The sequence below is a fragment of the Anomaloglossus baeobatrachus genome, chromosome 4 (genome assembly GCF_048569485.1).
Source record: "Anomaloglossus baeobatrachus isolate aAnoBae1 chromosome 4, aAnoBae1.hap1, whole genome shotgun sequence".
Classification (NCBI taxonomy): domain Eukaryota; kingdom Metazoa; phylum Chordata; class Amphibia; order Anura; family Aromobatidae; genus Anomaloglossus; species Anomaloglossus baeobatrachus.
Genome location: NC_134356.1, coordinates 439,690,796 through 439,711,703, shown reverse-complemented (window position 1 = coordinate 439,711,703; position 20,908 = coordinate 439,690,796). Strand labels below are relative to the sequence as shown.

General features: G+C 48.8%; 1 protein-coding gene across 8 annotated transcripts in view; it reads right to left on the bottom strand.

Annotated features, from left to right (window-relative positions):
* The window catches only part of HERC1 (HECT and RLD domain containing E3 ubiquitin protein ligase family member 1), a 408,496-nt gene that overhangs the window by 53,204 nt on the left and 334,384 nt on the right, over positions 1–20,908 (bottom strand). For all 8 annotated transcript variants that reach the window (XM_075345504.1, XM_075345503.1, XM_075345506.1 and 5 more), the window contains 2 exons: positions 17,743–17,855; positions 17,347–17,544 (listed from right to left, as the gene is read on the bottom strand). In XM_075345504.1, coding sequence (XP_075201619.1) covers positions 17,347–17,544; positions 17,743–17,855 — 311 coding nt within the window. The remainder of the gene's footprint in view (positions 1–17,346; positions 17,545–17,742; positions 17,856–20,908) is intronic.

Below are 20,908 nucleotides of genomic sequence, written 5' to 3'. Positions count from 1 at the left end.
ACGAAACCTACTTGGTCCTTATGGACCAGCTGTGGAATCCAGTTATTTAAACGGTCTGCCAACAATTTGGTGAATATTTTAAGATCAGAGTTTAAGAGGCTGATCGGGCGATAGCTCGCACAATCCATGGGATCCCTACCAGCTTTATGTATAACAGTTATATAAGAGTGTAGAAAAGTGTTTGGGATGTCCTCACCCTTCATAAAGAGATTGAAAAGGTGAGTCAAATGAGGCGACAATTCTCCCAGGAAGGTTTTATAATATAGGTAAGTAAACCCATCTGGGCCTGGGGCCTTGTGGTTTGGGAGGTCTTTAACGGTCTGATGGATCTCATCCGGGGTTATTTCTCGATTAAGATCCTCCAGAGCTTCCTGGGACAGTTTTGGAAGGTGACATTCAGCCAAATAGTCATTCATAATTGTTGTTCTATCCGGGTGGGACATTGGTAGTGACGGAGGAATAGAGTACAGGGATGTATAATATGCGTGAAAGAGTTGTGCAATCTTTGCGGGATCATAATGAGGGGTGCCCATAGTGTCCTTTATGGCGCTTGGTGCGGAAGTTATTGTTTGGTCCCGGAGCCTTCTGGCCAGCATCGTATGTGGCTTATTGCCAAACTCATAATACTTCTGACGTGAGTATCTCAATAGCTTTTCTATTTTCTCGTGCGCTATCTCTTTTAATTTAGATCTGAGGTCTATTACCACTTTCAGGCGGGTCTTAGAGGGGCGGATGCGAAGGTGTTCCTCCGCTGCTCGGAGGTCTGTTTCACATTGACGGTAAAGGTGCTGTGAGTCCTTTTTGAGCCTGGAGGAAATAGCTATGCACTCCCCTCTAATAACCGCCTTGTGGGCTTCCCATATCACTGGGAAAGATGGCGGGGTCTGAGAGTTCTCCGCAAAGTAATTCTGTATAGCCTTACAGATATACTCTCGAGAAGTGGGGTTAGTGAGTAGGGATTCATTTAATCTCCAATGGGTTCTTTTTATGGGAACATTTGTTAAGTTAAGGTGTAGTATTAAGGGAGCATGATCTGACCACGTGATACTGCCTATTTGTGCTTGTCTGAGTGTTCTAAGCGTGAGGACATTACCAAAAAAATAGTCTATTCGGCTGTGGGAATTATGAGGGTGTGAGAAAAAAGTGTATTGTCTTGCTGTCGGGTTATCAATTCTCCACAGATCAAATAGGTGGTATTTATGGATCAACTTGCGAAATCCCGTAGAGAGATTTGATGGCCTACTCAAGTTTGTGGATTGCGAGGGTGCTAGCATTTTATCGGCTCTATGTGAAAACACCATATTGAAGTCCCCTCTTATAATGTGAAAAACCCCCCGATCTGACGGGAGGCGTGAAAGGACCGAGGAAACAAATCTAACCTGGTTAGAATTTGGAGCATAGAGGTTACATAGGACTAATTTCATCCCATTCAGCGTGCCCTGGATGATCAGGTAGCGACCTGAGGGATCTGCTTCCCACTTACTCACTTGAAGCGGGCAAGTGCGAGAAATTAGTATAGCCACCCCAGCTTTCTTTTTTGTATTTGTAGCTGAAAAGGATTGAGGAAACCAATGGCGGGCAAAGTTAAAAGAACTTTTTTCGGTGAAGTGTGTCTCTTGCAGGAACACCACATCCGCCAGTGATTTTCACATCTCCTGAAGCACCAGCCTCCTTTTAACATCGGAATTCAACCCCTTCACATTAAGGCTCATCAACGTAGCCATCCCAGTACCTTAAAGTAAGCTAATGTCAGGGCTAGCGTTTGTGACTGTCGCTCGATGTGTATGGTAGCTATACTCCCTGGATTCTTCCGGGACAGAGCGCCTCTACTATAGTGAATTGCATATCTGTGAGTACAACCAGAACAAGAAAGAATAAACCAAAACATACTTATGTTCTACCAAAAAAATATAAACTCTCCAATTATGTACTAAGGGTATGGATTCAACCCCGACCGTCCACTACCCCACCAGCAGAGTCGACTTACTTTTATACCAAATTAAAAATACCTCACTAACTATAACCCGCACTATAAACCAAAGTGCGAAACAGTTGGTACGACTCTGCAGAAGGGTCAGTGGTGGAACTTCACAAACCGGACCAGGGATCTAAACCCCCCCTCCCCCGGGATTTTGTGTACAGGAGGATGTCCCCGGGAAATGGGAAGCAGTAAAAGCAAATCAGTTGACCACCTGGAATTTCCATATAGGATCAAAAAATGACTATAAAGTCACGGAAAAAAGCCATCAGGTAGGTCCTTCTGCTCTTGGGCCTCTAGGTCGCCGTTTACGTGCCGCCGCAGCCGGTTGCCAGGTCTGAGGGAGCTGCTGTATCTGTTGGGGCAGAGTCCAATCTGGCAGGTCCGGGACAGGAAGGTCGAATATCCGGCAAAAAGACTCCAGATCCGCAGGGGTCCTAAGGCTGGCCGACGACTCCCCCCGTCGCGCCGACAGACTGAACGGGAACCCCCATCTATAGAGGATATTGTTAGCCTTTAGGGATGACAGTAGTGGACGGAGGGCCCTCCGTTGCTGTAGCGTCAGCCATGAAAGATCCTGAAACAATTGAATCTTAGCATCTCGGTACATTGCTTGTTTTGGCGGTCGTGCTCTGAACATTATTTCCTCTTTAAGTTGGAAGTCCACAATATGACAAATAATGTCTCTCGGGTTCCCTGTCAAATTTTTGGGGCGCAGAGCCCTGTGTGCCCTGTCCATAGGAATTGGGCTATCAGGAGGGCGCTGAAGGAGTGAATTAAATATGGTCTGCAGAATTTTTGTAATGTCCTCCTTTACTTGGGCCTCTGGCACACCTCTGACCCTTATATTATGGCGTCTACCTCTGTTGTCAAGGTCTTCAATGTGACGCTGTAATTCTCTTATGGCGTCTGCCTGGGAGGAGGCGTGGGACTGGAGGTGGCGAATGGTTGTTCTAGCATCATTGTGGTCAGTCTCCAACTGGTTTATTCTTTTAGAGACAGATATCACATCTTGTCGGACCGCCGCTATTTCAGACCTGCAGGTATCTTTTACCTCAGAAATAAGTGCTTGGAAGTCCGTTTTTGTAGGGAGCTGACGTACAAATTCCCACCAGTCTGCTGAAGGACAGGCAGGCTGCAGAGGCACAGGTTCAGCACTCAGGTTTCCCGGTGGCCCCCTCCTGGAAGCCACTCCATCAGGTGGACTCAGTGGGGTCCTAGAGGGCTCCTTATATTGTAATACAGGGACTGGGCTCTTTGGCCCTGCTTCCCCCGTTGCTTTCTGGTGCCTTTGAGGCCTTGGGGTGTAAGTCGCACTTTGTAATATTGGTGGTCCCGGTGGGGAGGAAAGGGGGGCACCGCTATGAGGATCTGAGTCATCCCAGACAGGCTGGGAAAGAGTTGCAGACTGCCGGATCTCATTCCTGGCCTCCCGGGCCTTGCCATGTGCCTCTCCCCCGTCCCCCATCAGGCTGTCCATCATCCCACCTCCAGAGCTCCCCCAGTCCCCAGCCTCATCGCCCCACGCTGAGCCACCGGTCTCCCCCTGCGGCTCCACAGCTAGTGCCGACGGACTCCAGCCGCCACCGCTCTCCAGGATCTCCAGTGGGGGGAGGAGCGGCATTTCCCCTATCACTATGCGACCGCCGGAGCTCGCCTCTAGGGAGAACGTCTGCTTCCTACCCGGTCCTGCAGTCTGTGGGCGTGCGACTTCAGCTTCTTCCCCGCAGTCCCGGTCGCGAGCAGGTGAGTCGCTGTGCCGCTCCTCCGCCGCCGCCGCCATCTTTGCCACGAGGTCCGGTCCCCTCCTGTCGGCACCTGCTGGTTCCTCCTCTCTGTCTTCACTCGCGCCGCCGACCTCTCCAGACCCCTCACCTCCTCCTCCGTCTGCGGTGTGTTCCGGCTCCCTCCGTCCGCTGTCTCCCATGTCTCCTGGAGCCGCAGCAGCTTGAGGGGGCAGGGGATGTGGCGCCTCCGCCATCTTAGCGTCCTCCCGGTCTTGCTCTCCTGGCAGCTCCTTTAACAGATAGGAGTCCAGGGTGAGCGGCGCTGGGGTTCCTTGGTCCCTGGCAGCTTTTAGGGGCTTTCTCTTCCCCATCCTGGGCACTCCAAGCTGATGCAAATGGGCTTATTTCACTCCCGGGTGAAGGAGCTCAGTCCCTACACGTCCTGCTCCATGAAGCTCCGGCCACGCCCCCGTGCCGTTCCCTTTCTTCTCCAAACTTTTTTCTTCCCATCATTCTGGTACAGGTTGATCTTTGTCTCATCTGTCCATAGAATACTTTTCCAGAACTGAGCTGGCTTCATGAGGTGTTTTTCAGCAAATTTAACTCTGGCCTGTCTATTGTTGGAATTGATGAATGGTTTGCATCTAGATGTGAACCCTTTGTATTTACTTTCATGGAGTCTTCTCTTTACTGTTGACTTAGAGACAGATACACCTACTTCACTGAGAGTGTTCTGGACTTCAGTTGATGTTGTGAACGGGTTCTTCTTCACCAAAGAAAGTATGCGGCGATCATCCACCACTGTTGTCATACGTGGACGCCCAGGCCTTTTTGAGTTCCCAAGCTCACCAGTCAATTCCTTTTTTCTCAGAATGTACCCGACTGTTGATTTTGCTACTCTAAGCATGTCTGCTATCTCACTGATGGATTTTTTCTTTTTTTTTTCAGCCTCAGGATGTTCTGCTTCACCTCAATTGAGAGTTCCTTAGACCGCATGTTGTCTGGTCACAGCAACAGCTTCCAAATGCAAAACCACACACCTGTAATCAACCCCAGACCTTTTAACTACTTCATTGATTACAGGTTAACGAGGGAGACGCCTTCAGAGTTAATTGCAGCCCTTAGAGTCCCTTGTCCAATTACTTTTGGTCTCTTGAAAAAGAGGAGGCTATGCAATACAGAGCTATGATTCCTAAACCCTTTCTCCGATTTGGATGTGAAAACTCTTATATTGCAGCTGAGAGTGTGCACTTTCAGCCCATATTATTTATATAATTGTATTTCTGAACATGTTTTTGTAAACAGCTAAAATAACAAAACTTGTGTCACTGTCCAAATATTTCTGGCCCTGACTGTAATTGCTACCAGGAATGTTACCTTCCAGGACAGAAGAGCAAGGGAGGATTCCTTGAGGGGTTCAAAGGGAGACCTCTGGAGACCGTCCAGAATGAGACTGAGGTCCCATGGGTCCAGCGGCCGTTTGTACGGGAGAACTAGATGGGAAACGCCCTGGAGGAAGGTCTTGACTTGCGGTTTTTGAGCCAGGTGGCATTGGTAGAAGATTGAGAGCGCTGAGACCTGCCCTTTAAGGGAACTGAGAGCCAACCCCGCTTGCAAGCCAGACTGTAGAAAGTCGAGAATTCTAGGGATGGCCAGAGGAATAGGCTGGACGTTAGCTTCTCTGCACCATGAAAGGAAGATTTTTCACGTACAGTGGTAAATGTGGGATGAAGCAGGCTTTCGGGCGCTGATCATGGTGGAAATGACCGCGGGGGAGAATCCCGCTCTTGTGAATACCCAGATCTCAATGGCCATGCCATCAGCTTCAGGGCTCTGGAGTTCTGATGGGAAATGGGCCCTTGGGTCAGCAAGTCTGGGATGTCTGGAAGGCGCCACGGTACGTCTGCGAGTATTTGTACTAATTCGGTGTACCAGGCGCGCCTGGGCCAGTCCGGTGCTATCAGTATCACTAGGACTCCCTCTGCCTTGATCTTCCTGATAACCCGCGGCAGCAGGGGTAGAGGTGGAAATATGTAAGGCAGGCGGAATTGGTGCCAGGAGCAGACTAGAGCATCCGCGCCGATGGACTGCGGGTCACGTGACCTGGCTATGAACGCGGGTACTTTTGCGTTCAACCTTGAGGCCATTAGATCCACGTCTGGTGTGCCCCAGCGAGTGCAGATGTGTAGAAACACTTCTGGGTGGAGAGACCATTCTCCGGCGGCCAGGCCTTGGCGACTTAGAAAGTCTGCTGCCCAGCTCTCTACCCCCGGTATGTGTACCGCTGATATCACTGACCCCGTCGATTCGGCCCAGCTGACGATCTTGTGGGCCTCGAGATAAGCCGCTTTGCTGCGGGTGCCCCCCTGCCGATTGATATAGGCTACAGCTGTCGCATTGTCCGACTGGACTCGAATCTGACGACCCGCTAGCAGAGGGCAGAACGCCCTGAGCGCGAGGAAGATCGCGTGGATTTCCAGGATGTTTATGGGTAGGGAAGACTCCTGGGGCGTCCAACGTCCTTGAACAGTGTGGTACCGGTACACTGCTCCCCAGCCTAGGAGGCTGGCGTCCGTGGTCAGGACCAGCCAGTTCACTGGGAGAAAGGATCGATAGGGATGAGGACCGAAGCCACCAGCGGAGTGCGTACCTGACTGAAGGCGTCAGGTGAAAATGTCTGTCCAGGGAGAAGGGGCTCTTGTCCCAGGCCGCTAGAAGGGCTAGCTGCAGTGGACGGAGGTGCAGTTGAGCAAAGGGTACTGCTTCCATAGCCGCCACCATCCTGCCGAGCACCTTCATGCCGAATCGAACGGAGCGAGACGGAGGACGTAGAAGGCAGCGTACCGCTCGTTGAAGAGCGATCAACTTGTCCAGGGGGAGATGGATCAAGCCCCGACGGGTGTCCAGGGACATGTCCAGGAAGGTGATGGATCGTGATAGGATCGGGGATGATTTGTCTAGATTCACTAGCCACCCTAAGCGGGATAGGGTGTCCACAGTGATCTGTACGCTGGTTGAGCAGTCGCGGAAGGAGGGGGCCTTGATGAGGAGGTCGTCCAAGTAAGGGAGAACAACTACTACCCTGGCGTGAAGGACGCTCATGGCGGCTGCCATGACTTTGGTGAAGACGGCAAGTCCGAAGGGTAGAGCTACGAATTGAAAGTGGGAGTCCTGAACTGCAAAGCGGAGGAACTTTTGGTGATCTGGGGCGAAGGGTATGTGCAGGTACGCGTCCTTGATATCTATGGAGGCGAGGAATTCCCCTTCGACCATGGATGCAATAATGGACCTTAAGGGGCTCCATTCTGAATCTCCGTACGTGCACATGTTTGTTCAGGTGTTTGAGGTCCAGGATGGGTCGAACTGACCCATCCTTTTTGGGGACCACAAAGAGGTTGGAATAAAACCCCCTGAACTTCTCGTCGTCCGGGACAGGTACTATCACTCCTGCTGTGTGGAGCGAGTGGATTGCTGAGAAAAAAGCTTTGCGTCGTTTTCGAGTCTTTGGGGGGTTTGAGAGAAAGAACTGACTCGGGGGTCGGGTCCGAAATTTTATGTGGTAACCGGAAGACACAAGGCCTCGCACCCATTTGTCGTCTGAGGCGGCAGCCCAGATGTGTTGAAAGAGCCGCAGTCGACCTCCTACAATGAGTATGTCTTCCGGGGCGCCGAAGGAGTCATGAGGGGGGAAAACGTCGTGGACGAGTCTCCCTAGTCCTGGACTGTTTCGGTCTAGGCTGCCATGACGAAGTGGGTTTCGGGGAGAGCTGAGAAGGTCGGTCCCTGCGTAGTCCGCAGCTGGTGGCGGGGACAGCACGGGATGTCGACCAAACCAAATGAGTTCCGAAAGGAGCGGAACGAGGACACTGGACGTCTGGTGAAGGTCGTCCTGGACTTCAACTGGGGGAGGGAGGTACTCTTTCCTCCCGTGGCGTCAGAAATGAGCTTGTCCAGACGTTCGCCAAACAATCGGACTGGAAAAAATGGAAGGCCCGTGAGAGAACTTCTTGGAGGCAGAGTCCGCTCGCCATTGTCGGAGCCAGAGAGCTCTACGGATGGCTATGGTATTTGAGGCGGCAAACGCTGCGCAGGCAGTAGCGTATATGGAGGCCTGCATGAGGTACTCCGCCGCAGCGGCATTTGAGCTGTTATCTCTGTGAAGGTATGAGTGAACTGGGATTCCTCAAACGAAGTGTTAAGGGATTCTGCCCAGACCGAGATCGCCTATGCGACCCACACAGAGGCAAAGGAGGGCGAGAGGGAGGAACCCGCAGCCTCAAAAAGCAGAGCGGGCGAGGTGCTCCACCTGTCTGTCGGGTCCTTGATGGAGGAACCATCGGGTAAAGACAGGAGCGTCTTTGTGGCAAGGCGGGAGACCGGGCGGGGGGGGGGGTCGACCGAGGGCGGATCGGCCCAGCCCTTAGGGGCAGGTGAGACAAAAGGGTACCGGGACTCCATGAGTTTTCGGTTACCGAAGCGCCTGTCAGGCTTCTCCCTTTGCTTTGTGAGGATATCCTGAAACTCTGGGTGATCAGCGAAAACCTTTTGGGGTTTCCTTGCCCTCTTAAAGGAGACCGCATGGTCAGTGGTAGTGGATGGGGGATCCTCCACATGCAGAGTTTGGTTGATTGCTGCTATAAGGGAGTCCACTGCAGTTTGATCATCTGGGGGTGATGAAACAAAGGAATCCTCCTGGTACAAACAGCATTCTCCCTCCTCCAGTTCTTCAGAAGCTGTGGGGCGTGTGGGAGAGCCTGCCCTGTGTGCTCCCGAGGGAGAGCCATGGGGGCCATGAGAGAGTGCTGGAGACACCCGGCCGTGTGCTCTTTTCCTGATCCCTGCAACCAGTGAAGCATGTGCCCGGATTACCTCAGAAGGATCCTCCATAGGGGTATCCTCAGGCTGCGTTCCGTCCAGGGGCCCAGAAGGGTGTGGGGGACGCCACTGCATAGCCAGAACCTGGTTCTGTGACAGTTTTTCCATGGATTGGGACAGAAATTGTGCCCATTCCGGTGGGCTGGGAGCCCTAGGCTCTGGGCTGACGGTTGCGGCAGTGGTGGCGGGTCTTGAGGGGCTATAGGGGCACAGGACTCACAGAGAGAAGAGGTGTGTTTACGTGGTAGCTCAGCGTGGTAAGCAGTGCAGGGTGAATAGTAGACTATGTGAGCCTTAGCGCTCTTAGTATTCTGCGTGTTCCTAATGGGAGTATGCCAGGAGGGGGAGCAATGGTCAGCAGAGCTACAAGTGAAGCAAGTACCTCACCAGAATCAGCTGATGGCCCTGCGTCCTCAGGAAGGAGTACGTTCTGTGGAGATCTTCGTACACTTTCCGGGGGGGGGTTGGTGCTTATCGCGGCCCGCGGGGCTTAGCGCTAAAAGAGCGCCAAGAGAAGTCAGTGTGCCCCCCTGCTGTCGGTAGCAAAAAAAAACGACGGGAAGGGAGCTTCTGTGACAGTTTTTGTCCCCCTCCCTTCAGTCAGCACACAGCTTGTCACCGTGGATTATCTCTGCCGGCTTTACTGCAATCAGAGCATGCAGCTAGAGCAAATAAACAGTGTGAGTTCCTGAGCTCTAGGTCCTCCCACCGCCACCGGTAAATTATCTGTGCACGATTTTCTGCAAACAGCGAGGGACTTCCCCCTCCTCCAGACAGCACGCAGCTAGAGAAAAAATTAACACTGTGTTCAGGATCCCTGGGGCTCTACTCCTTGCAATCAGCAAGGGACTTTCTCATAATAAAATACTGTGAATTCAGTAGTGCTGGGAGCCTTCCCTGTACTGTGTTTTCTCCCTTTGTCTGGGAAACCAGTCAGGGGGAATCTCACCTTAACACTGCCTCAAGTCCAGGCAGTGGAAATAGCAGAGTCAGCTTGCTGTGACAGTTTTTCTCCCTGTGTCCGGCCACACACGTACAATGTTCATCTCAGAGCCTGCAAAGAGGGGCTGAGGAATTGTGCCTCTGCCCTGGGCTCTGGAAAATTGGTGTCTGTGTGACCCGTTATCCAGTAAAAGGCAGCCCAGGATCCAGCGTCGCAGGAGGGAGTACGTGGAGGCAGCACTCCGCGTTCCCGCCCGTTGATGGTATTGGGAGATTGGTCCCAAAAGGAAACCGTCGCCCTCAAAAAATAACAAAACCTTGAAAGATGTGCCTCCTACAGACACTAAGCTAAAACTGAGCTTGCCTGGCCCGGCCAGGGGGTGTATACTGCAGAGGAGGAGCTATGCTTTTGCATCTACTTAGTGTCCTCCTATGGATAGGCAGCATAACACCCATGGTCCTGTGTCCCCCAATGAGGCGTCAGAGAAAAGATGTATCCAGCTCACCTGCTCCACGGAGACCATTAGATTTTGGACCGTGCACAGAAGGAAAAAGTCGGCAAGGCTTGAGGCTTAAGGCTGCTTTACACACAACGACATCGCTATCGATCTAGTTAGCGATGTGACACGCCAGATCGTAGATACGATTTGTTGAGATCGCACATAGGTCGTTTTCATGTGCTTTACACACAACGACATCGCTATCGATCTAGTTAGCGATGTGACACGCCAGATCGTAGATACGATTTGTTGAGATCGCACATAGGTCGTTTTCATAGCGCCGGCCACAAAACGACCTATGTGCTATCTCGGCAAATCGTATCTACGATCTGGCATGTCACATCGCTAATGAGATCGCTAGCAATATTGTTGTGTGTAAAGCAGCAACTCTTAAACACTAGGGGGAGCAGCTGCTGAAATCCTGCAGCAGAGCTACTGTAGAACTAGCTCACATTACAGCTGCAGTAAAAGTGGGCGGAATCTGCTCTCCTGTGTGATGTCACCTCCCCCTCCCAATCTGGGTGTTTCCAAAAGGATAAGGGAAGATGAAGTTTAGGATCACAGTGCAGAGTCATTTTGATGTTGGCCGCAAAGTGATCCTAATAGGTCTAAAGTGTCCCAGTGCCCCACCGCTCGCTGACTGTGTCCCAGTGCCTCACTGTATCCTGCACCTCCAAATACTGTGCTGTCGGCCAGGATCGGAGGTCCGAGGTGACATGTGGCGAGGAGGGGTGATCGGTAGTGCAGTGCCGCTCAGGCTGCAGTTGTCAGCTACGATCACCGCTCCCAATCGCATGCACTCGCCTCAGACTTGCGTCCTCGGCAGCTTGTACTGTCAGACATAACGGCCCACAGCAGCGGAGGCCCAAGGTGAGTACATGTGGCGAGGTGGGGTGAGCAGAGTAAGGGGGTGACCGAGTGATGGGGGAGGGGGAAAGTCGGGGCAGGGAGTGTGAGCGGACATTAGAATCACGGATTCTCACACTTGCGAGGTTTTTTTTTATATAATTCTATGTGGTTTTCTTCTTGATAATTTAGTGTAGGGACTCACAAGTGTGAAAATCCGTGACGTGGATTGCGAGCGTCCATATTTTGCACGAAAATATCAACTAATATCTCACAATTAAGGTATGGCACATTTTATCCATTTTTGCAAGATGTGTGTGGACCTTTTGATTTTAGGTTGTATATTGGTGAGCCTGTCATGTGTGATGTACTTTTATAGTGCTAACTGACCCGCATGGCCTAGTGTTGTGCATCATTTATAGGCCACAATTCAGACACTGTGCATCTCGCTGATCTTTGTGAGATGCACTCACGTAGTGCTGATTAGCCCGCCTGACCTAGGCTTCTGGTGTCATCTATAGGTCACAGTTCAGACATTTTGCATCACACCTATCTGACGGGCTCCCAGTGCAAGCCTTATTAGTGGGCAAGTTTTTTGCTAAGCAGCCGCTCCCCTCTTCTCTAGGTTGAATGAGTTGAGTGGCTGTGACATCAGCATCTTGCACCTGGGCTGCGGCCGCCTTCAAGAGGAAGGTTTACCACATTCTGTTTGTGCAGACATCATCTGGTCTGGCACCTTTGGTAGGTTTTTCTTTTTTGATATAGTTCCATGTGTTTTTTTCTTGATAATTTAGTGTAGGGACTCGCAAGTGTGAGAATTCGTGACAAAGTTATGGCCAAGAAACCCACAACAGTCAAAGAACTGTGGAAGAGACTGGAAGAAGAGTGCACCAAAATCACACCAGAGCAGTGTGAAAGACAGGTGATGTCCTGTGGCCATAATAGAGCTAAAGTAATTCAAAGAAAAGGCCTGTAGACTTTCTACTGATTGGTGACTGTTACTCTCAGAAAATGTAGTTATAATATTTTTCTGTGCTACAACCATTGCTGTTCTATAATTATGATTATCACGTTTTGGGCACAATAAAGGTTTTATGTTGATAAATTTTGGATCTTTTGTAAAACACTTCTAGTGGCATGGCGTACTCCTTACAAAAAAAAAAACAAAATAAAAAAAAACAACTTCAGATATTGATCAATGTAGAATACACTATTTCTGAAAAAAACAAGTGATCATTAGTGATGAGCGAGTATGCTTGTTACTACTCGGTACTCGCACGAGTATCACTGTACTCGGGCTACTCGGCGGGTACCAAGTAATTTTGCAATACTCGTGCTTTACTCGTGGTCTTCATCCCTGCATGTTGGCGCTCTTTTGAGAGCCAGCCCTCATGCAGGGATTGGCTGGCAGACCACTGCAATGCCACAGCCCTGTTAGTTGTGGAATTGCAGTGATTGGCCGGCCTGCACAGCGTGACCGAGCCTTTATACCGGCCGGCGCGCTGTGCTCTGTACACAGCCATCTCATATTCCCTGCTTTCCACGCCCACAGACGCCTATGATTGGTTGCAGTGAGACACGCCCCCACGCTGAGTGACAGGTGTCACACTGCACCCAATCACAGCAGCCGGTGGGCGGGTCTATACTGTGCAGTAAAATAAATAAATAAATAATTAAAAAAAACGGCGTGCGGTCCCCCCAATTTTAATACCAGCCAGATAAAGCCATACAGCTGAAGGCTGGTATTCTCAGGATGGGGAGCTCCACGTTATGGGGAGCCCCCCACCCTAACAATATCAGTCAGCAGCTGCCCAGAATTGCCGCATACATTATATGCGACAGTTCTGGGGCTGTACCCGGCTCTTCCCGATTTACCCTAGTGCGTTGGCAAATCGGGGTAATAAGGAGTTAATGGCAGCCCATAGCTGCCACTAAATCCTAGATTAATCATGTCAGGCGTCTCCCCGAGATTCCTTCCATGATTGATCTGTAAATTACAGTTAAAAAACACACACACCCGAAAAATCCTTTATTAGAAATAAAAAACACTAACAAAGTCCCTCATTACCAATTTATTAACCCCGACAAACCCTCCATGTCCGGCGTACTCCACGGACTCCGGCGTCGCGTCCAGCTCTGCTGCATGGAAGTGACAGGAGCTGCAGAAGACACCGCCGCTCCGGTCACCTCCACGCAGCTAATGAAGACAGCCGTGCGATCAGCTGAGCTGTCACTGAGGTTACCCGCTGTCACTGGATCCAGTGACGGCGGGTAACCTCAGTGACAGCTCAGCTGATCGCGCTACTCACCTCATTTGCTGCGTGGAAGTGACCGGAGCGGCGGTGTCTTCTGCAGCTCCGGTCACCTCTATGCAGCAGCGCAGGATGCGACGCTGGAGCATCCTGGATTCCGGCGGACATGGAGGGCTTTTTGGGGCTGATTAAAGTGGTGAACCAGGGTATATGTGTGTGTTTTTTATTTCTAATAAAGGATTTTTCGGGTGTGTGTGTTTATTTACTGTAATTTACAGATTAATCATGGAGGGTGTCTCATAGACGCCTGACATGATTAATCTAGGATTTAGTGGCAGCTATGGGCTGCCATTAACTCCTTATTACCCCGATTTGCCAAAGCACCAGGGCAAATCGGGAAGAGCCGGGTACAGCCCCAGAACTGTCGCATATAATGTATGCGGCAATTCTGGGCGGCTGCTGACTGATATTGTTAGGCTGGGGGGCTCCCCATAACGTGGAGCTCCCCATCCTGAGAATACCAGCCTTCAGCCGTATGGCTTTATCTGGCTGGCATTAAAATGGGGGGGGACCGCACGCCGTTTTTTTTAAATTATTTATTAATTTATTTTACTGCACAGTATAGACACGCCCACCGGCTGCTGTGATTGGGTGCAGTGTGACACCTGTCACTCAGCGTGGGGGCGTGTCTCACTGCAACCTATCATAGGCACCAGTGGGCGGGGAAAGCAGGGAATAGGAGATTGTTTAATGAGCGGCCGGCTTTTTCGAAATAGTAAAAGCCGCCGGTCAGCTCCACGCAGCCAATGAAGGGAATAGCGCGATCAGCTGCTGTCAGTCAGGTAACTCCCGGCCACCGCTGGATCCAGCGGTGGCCGCGATTAACCTCAGTGACAGCAGCTGATCGCTATACTCACCTCAGTTGGTGCATGGAGCTGACTGGAGCGGCGGTGAGTAGCGCGATCAGCTGAGCTGTCACTGAGGTTACCCGCGGCCACCGCTGCATCCACCGCTGGATCCAGGTAACCTCAGTGACAGCTCAGCTGATCGCTATACTCATCTCATTAGCTGCGTGGAGGTGACCGGAGCGGCGGTGTATTCTGCAGCTCCTGTCACTTCCATGCAGCAGAGCTGGACGCGACGCTGGAGGACTGTGGAGTACGCCGGACATGGAGGGTTTGTCGGGGTTAATAAATTGGTAATGAGGGACTTTGTTAGTGTTTTTTATTTCTAATAAAGGATTTTTCGGGTGTGTGTGTTTTTTAACTGTAATTTACTGATTAATCATGGAAGGAATCTCGGGGAGACACCTGACATGATTAATCTAGGATTTAGTGGCAGCTATGGGCTGCCATTAACTCCTTATTACCCCGATTTGCCAACGCACCAGGGTAAATCGGGAAGAGCCGGGTACAGCCCCAGAACTGTCGCATCTAATGTATGCGGCAATTCTGGGCGGCTGCTGACTGATATTGTTAGGGTGGGGGGCTCCCCATAACGTGGAGCTCCCCATCCTGAGAATACCAGCCTTCAGCCGTATGGCTTTATCTGGCTGGTATTAAAATTGGGGGGACCGCACGCCGTTTTTTTTAATTATTTAATTATTTATTTCACTGCACAGTATACACACACCGGCTGCTGTGATTGGTTGCAGTGAGACAGCTGTCACTCAGTGTGGGAGCGTGTCTCACTGCAACCAATCATAGGCGCCGAAAAGCAGGAAAGCAGGGAATAGGAGATTGTTTAATGAGCGGCCGGCTTTTTCAAAAGAGGAAAAGCCACCGGAGTTTGAACAGCTGTGCAGCGCCGCGGCAGTGATCGGGGAACGGTAAGTAAGAGAGAGGGGGGGAACTGACCGACAGACTGTGAGAGGGGGACAGACAAGACAGAGAGAGACAGACCGACGGACTGAGGGAGATAGAATAAAAAAAAAAAAATGACCGACATCGCTAGTAAAAAGCACAAAACGTGCGTTTTGGACATCGGAGTGCCACACAAGGTTTTCATGTAAAATCTTTCATGTATTAATCTCAAAAAGTAACATACACCAGCTCTATCTCACTATTGGGTATGTGCCCTTAACATTTCCGCCATGAAAATTCATTTTGGTGTCATTTTGGAAGGTTTTCTGGTGAGTCCGTAAAAATGGCGTAAAACTCGGACAAAATTGTTCACATCTGTGACTTTTGAGTGATAAATGCTTCAAGGGGTCTTCCCCATGCTGATGCCATGTCATTTGAGCACTCTTCTGAGACTTTTGTGACATTTTTAGGGTTTCTACATGCTGCCGGGGGGTCATTTCACAAAAATACTCGGGTCTCCCATAGGATAACATTGGGCTCGGTGCTCGGGCCGAGTACACGAGTATCTTGGGAGGCTCGGCCCGAGCTTCGAGCACCCGAGCTTTTTAGTACTCGCTCATCACTAGTGATCATACATTGTTCTCCAATTTTGATCCCCACTGTATATTTTACAGCTGATCAAAGGTCTGGGCTACATTCATTCCACCCATTAATTTACATTTGGCTTGAATGAATATGAAGAAGAGACTGTAGTGGAAATGAAGAGGATATAAAAATTCTTTCTATCCGATTTGTGATATTCCGGTGACATCAAACATCTTAACCCCTTCACGACCGGCCAATTTTTCGCTTTCCGTTTTTTTTCCGCCATTCTTTTTCTGAGAGACGTAACTTTTATATTTTTCAGTCAATATGGTCATGTGAGGGCTAATTTTTTGCAGAACGAGCTGTACTTTTAAACGAAACCATCAGTTTTACCCTATAGTGTACTGGAAAACGGCAAAAAAATTCCAGATGCAGAAAAATTTCAAAAAAAGTGTGATAGCACTATGGTTTTTGAGATTTTATTCACTGTGTTCACTATATGGTAAAACTGATGTGTGGGTGTGATGCCTCAGGTCAGTGCGAGTTCGTAGACACCAAACATGTATAGGTTTACTTTTATATAAGGGGTTAAAGAAAAATCGGAAGTTTGTCCGAAAAAAGTGGCGCACGTTTTACGCCATATTCCGTGACCCATAGCGTTCTCATTTTTCGGGATCTATGGCTCAGTGACGGCTTATTTTTTGCGACTCGAGCTGACGTTTTTAACGGTACCATTTTTGCGCAGATGCTACGTTTTGATCGCCTCTTATTGCATTTTGCGCAAAAGTTGTGGCGACAAAAAAACGTGGTTTTGGCGTTTGGAATTTTTTGCCGCTACGCCGTATACTGACCAGATTAATTGATTTTATATTTTGATAGATCGGGCGTTTCTGAACGCGGCGATACCAAAAGTGTGTATATTTTTTTAACCCTTTAATTTTCAATGGGGCGAATGGGGGGTGATTTGAACTTTTAGGTTTTTTTTTAATTTTTTAAAACTTTTTTTTTTACTTTTTTTTATTTTACTAGTCCCCCTAGGGGGCTATTGCGATCAGCAATCCGATCGCTCTGCAGTATCTGCTGATCACAGCTACACAGCTGTAAACAGCAGATACGCTCTCTTTCTATTTTGCTGTGCCGCTGGCACAGCGAAAGTGAAAGCAAGTCATATGTAGTACAGGAGTCATCACATGACCCTGTGCTACCATGACAACTATCGGAAGTCACGTGATCGCGTCACGTGACTTCCGGTATCGGGCGGTAAGTAAAAGTTTACCGCGATCACGCTTATAATGGCGCTGTCACGTATTGACAGCGCCATTTAAGGGATTAATCGGCACGAGCAGATAACGATTCTGCTCGTGCCTAGCAGGCACACATCTCAGCTGTGAAAATCAGCTGAGATGTGCGCCGATCGCGGCATGCTGCCGCCGGAGGACCGTGGGCAGTAACATGACATTTAGGACGTAATTTTACTGCCCGCGGTCGTTAAGGGGTTAAAGGGGTACTGACAATAGCAGAGCTTTTAGCTAGCGGACATGCCAATTATTTTCAGCCCTCTTCTCTCAATAGAGGAGAACAAAGAAACATAATGAGTCCAGTTATGTAAACTACATATATGAAGTCACATAACCGTCCTCCTGCATGGGAAATTGTGCACTGTCATGATCCGGCAGTCTGCAGTCACGAAGAAGCTTCAGGTTTGTTATATTAGCCTGGACAACCTCTATTAACAGCTGGTAGATTCAGACACAATTAGTGCGATCCACCAACAAAACTGTTACACTATAGTTAAGTAAACATCTTGCTGCTATGAAGAATAGCTAATAGGAAACAAACCTTTTCTATAGCAATGCTCCAATTCCAAACGCCGCATACTGGTCGCATCAGTCACCTCAATGAGACCCAAGGACCCATCCATGCGACCAACCAACAAAGACTCTGGCAGGTCTCCTGGCCATGCACCTCCGGGACAATGTTCAGGCCATGCGATTGAGGAGATCCAATGAGGTTGAACATCCACAAGGCCCTTTCCCCCTGTTTTATACACAAATACGAAAAAATACAATACCTGAACACATCTGTAGACCATGAAATAAGCAAATAAGAGAATGGCAATGGGAACAGCAACATGTTACTAGAGGATAAGCTGCATAAATGTTTATGCAAGTATACAATAATACACAAGTCTAAGTATACTAACTAAAGGCTGTCATAGGGTGTCCAGGCGCATACCATTGAGTTGCCAGATGTTGATTGTTTTTTCTAGAGCTGCAGCCAGATATCGTCCACTAACACTCCAGCATATAGGTGACAGCGCAGGGTCAGCTTCCTCTGGGGTTCCCTCACTGATAGGGGGAGCCAATAAGAAGGTGGTTATTTAGGGAATAAGAAAAGCCGTGAATAAAAGGATGCTGCAGAAAGGGTTAAAGTACAAACATGAAAGCAGTATCAAATTGAAGATTTCTTCTCTTTCTTAGGCTTCTATAGACTGGGCAATATTTTGTTTTTGTACTTTAGTTTGTTGTTTTTTGTTTTTTTTTTACAGACATGGCTGGTTTTCCAGAGAGATTGCCGTATGAGGTCTTGTTTCGTGTGGGAAAAGTTATAGTTTTGAAGGACACCATTCATTTTAACATATAAAGTACCAGAAAACGGGGGGAAAAAAACCTTCCAAGTAGGATTCATAAAAGGCCCATCAATGTCACCATTATGGTTTTTTTTTTTTTTTTAAACCAAAATGTTTTTATTAAAGATATATAGATCTATAAAATTATTAAAGATTTTATACAATACATACACCATTATATTTTTTAGTGGGTTTATTCTCACAGATTTTACTGTAAAAATGACCAGGCAACATGACTGTGAGACTCCGGGCACAACAGGTAGGTAACTATCTCTGCTGGCACAGAGCAATCAAAAATCGCTTTGCTGGGAATTCTGCAGCCGTCACTGATGACCCAAAGACATATTAGCTGCTTCTCTTCTGCTGTGTTGATGGGGCATGACTGCCGATGTTATGCTGATTGACAGTCTCCCTGTTGACTAACTGTGGGTTGCTGGCTGTCAATCAGCCATGACATGGACAATTACTCCCATTGACAGAGCAGCACAGAAGCCAAACAGCTGCTCTGTTGACGTTCAACAGCAGAATCGCCGGTAGGATGGCATTCTCTAACTATGATGATACACTGCTTTCTCATATATAATTATTGTGTTTACGGAATCAACCAAGACCCTTAACATTAGGTGAAAATTACCCATCAATCTTGTAGTTATCAATTTCCTGGCAAGAAATAAAGTTTCTCCAAGAAAGATTTTGGTATGATGACTCCATATTTCCTCCTACAGTAGCCCAAATAAACATAATTATCTAGTGGAACGGGAATGGATATAGGAAGGCGATGATAGGAAGGCGACCTATCCCAGGGGGCATTGCTCTAGAATCACTGCGTTGAGAAACACGTGATGGTGTCTCCGCAGTGGTGGATGTTGATCTCCCTAAGGTCAACCATCCTTGCTCACATAGTCTTTTACTAGGCAATGTCCCACTAGCCAGATTCCTACTCCACACTGATGAGGGGCAAATACCCCGAAACGGCTATCTGTGGATGGATACCATGTTTGGCATAGGTGGTCTCCTTGACTGGAGACTGCCCTTCCCGTGGTTGTTCCTTCCCGGTGAAAGACCTGGCTAGTTTCCTGCCAGCGTTGAGAAACATGTGATGGTGTCTCCGCAGGCCTTCTTGCTTTGAATATTTCCCAGGGGGCATTGCTCTAGAATCACTGCGTTGAGAAACACGTGATGGTGTCTCCGCAGTGGTGGATGTTGATCTCCCTAAGGTCAACCATCCTTGCTCACATATGTCAATCAGCCATGACATGGACAATTACTCCCATTGACAGAGCAGCACAGAAGCCAAACAGCTGCTCTGTTGACGTTCATTACTCACAGCAAGTTGGGCTGCAGTGTGTACATCGCCCTGGCCAAAAACTGATGCTCTAGCAGGATACAGCTAAACCCCCACTAAGTGAAGGCATCACAGGTGCAGGAGAAGCAGATCACACACACACCTTCATGGAATGGAGGGGAGGTGACTGCTAGATGATAAAACTGCACACAAGTGGCTTGCATAGAGCGCTGTTCACATGCAGATGACACAGTCACAAACCCGCAGCCTATTAGGTAACGCCCTTCTATTAGATCAGGCGGGCTGCCAAGCCGTACTCCACTGTATATCATGCACGGACAGACACTCTACAATGCAAGGCCCAACAGAAAGGGGCCTGGCTGTATCCTGTACAAACAAAAAAATATGAGGTTTTTGTTGGTATTTATGGCCATAAAACGTAAGCCTACACCCTCGTCAAGGGACCTCATGTCTGTAGGTCCCTACACTAAATATAAAAAAAGCAACAATAAGAGGATAATGTTTCTGTTGGGCCTTGCATTGTAGAGTGTCTGTCCGTGCATGATATACAGTGGAGTACGGCTTGGCAGCCCGCCTGATCTAATAGAAGGGCGTTACCTAATAGGCTGCGGGTTTGTGACTGTGTCATCTGCATGTGAACAGCGCTCTATGCAAGCCACTTGTGTGCAGTTTTATCATCTAGCAGTCACCTCCCCTCCATTCCATGAAGGTGTGTGTGTGATCTGCTTCTCCTGCACCTGTGATGCCTTCACTTAGTGGGGGTTTAGCTGTATCCTGCTAGAGCATCAGTTTTTGGCCAGGGCGATGTACACACTGCAGCCCAACTTGCTGTGAGTAATACTTGATTTTTGGAGGACATTATCCTCTTATTGTTGCTTCTGTTGACGTTCAACAGCAGAATCGCCGGTAGGATGGCATTCTCTAACTATGATGATACACTGCTTTCTCATATATAATTATTGTGTTTACGGAATCAACCAAGACCCTTAACATTAGGTGAAAATTACCCATCAATCTTGTAGCTATCAATTTCCTGGCAAGAAATAAAGTTTCTCCAAGAAAGATTTTGGTATGATGACTCCATATTTCCTCCTACAGTAGCCCAAATAAACATAATTATCTAGTGGAACGGGAATGGATATAGGAAGGCGATGATAGGAAGGCGACTATACTTAACCAGAAAGAGCGAGAAATTTGATAATCCTAAATCATGTGTCAGAAATTCGTGTTTAAGGTGTGACACCACAAAATTTACAAATAGGGTGATCTACCCATTTGGTGCAAAAACTGTCATTTTATTGTTCATGGAAGGGGAGACAAAGGGGGGATTTCAAGTTCTCTTCCCTGTCGTTCCCACTTGTCTTTCAACTACAGGCAAGTAGAACCAAGCAGTACAATGCAAGTCAACGGGAAATGCGAGTAATGATCTGCTGGACCCAACAAAGAGGTCTGGGCTCTTTGTTTGG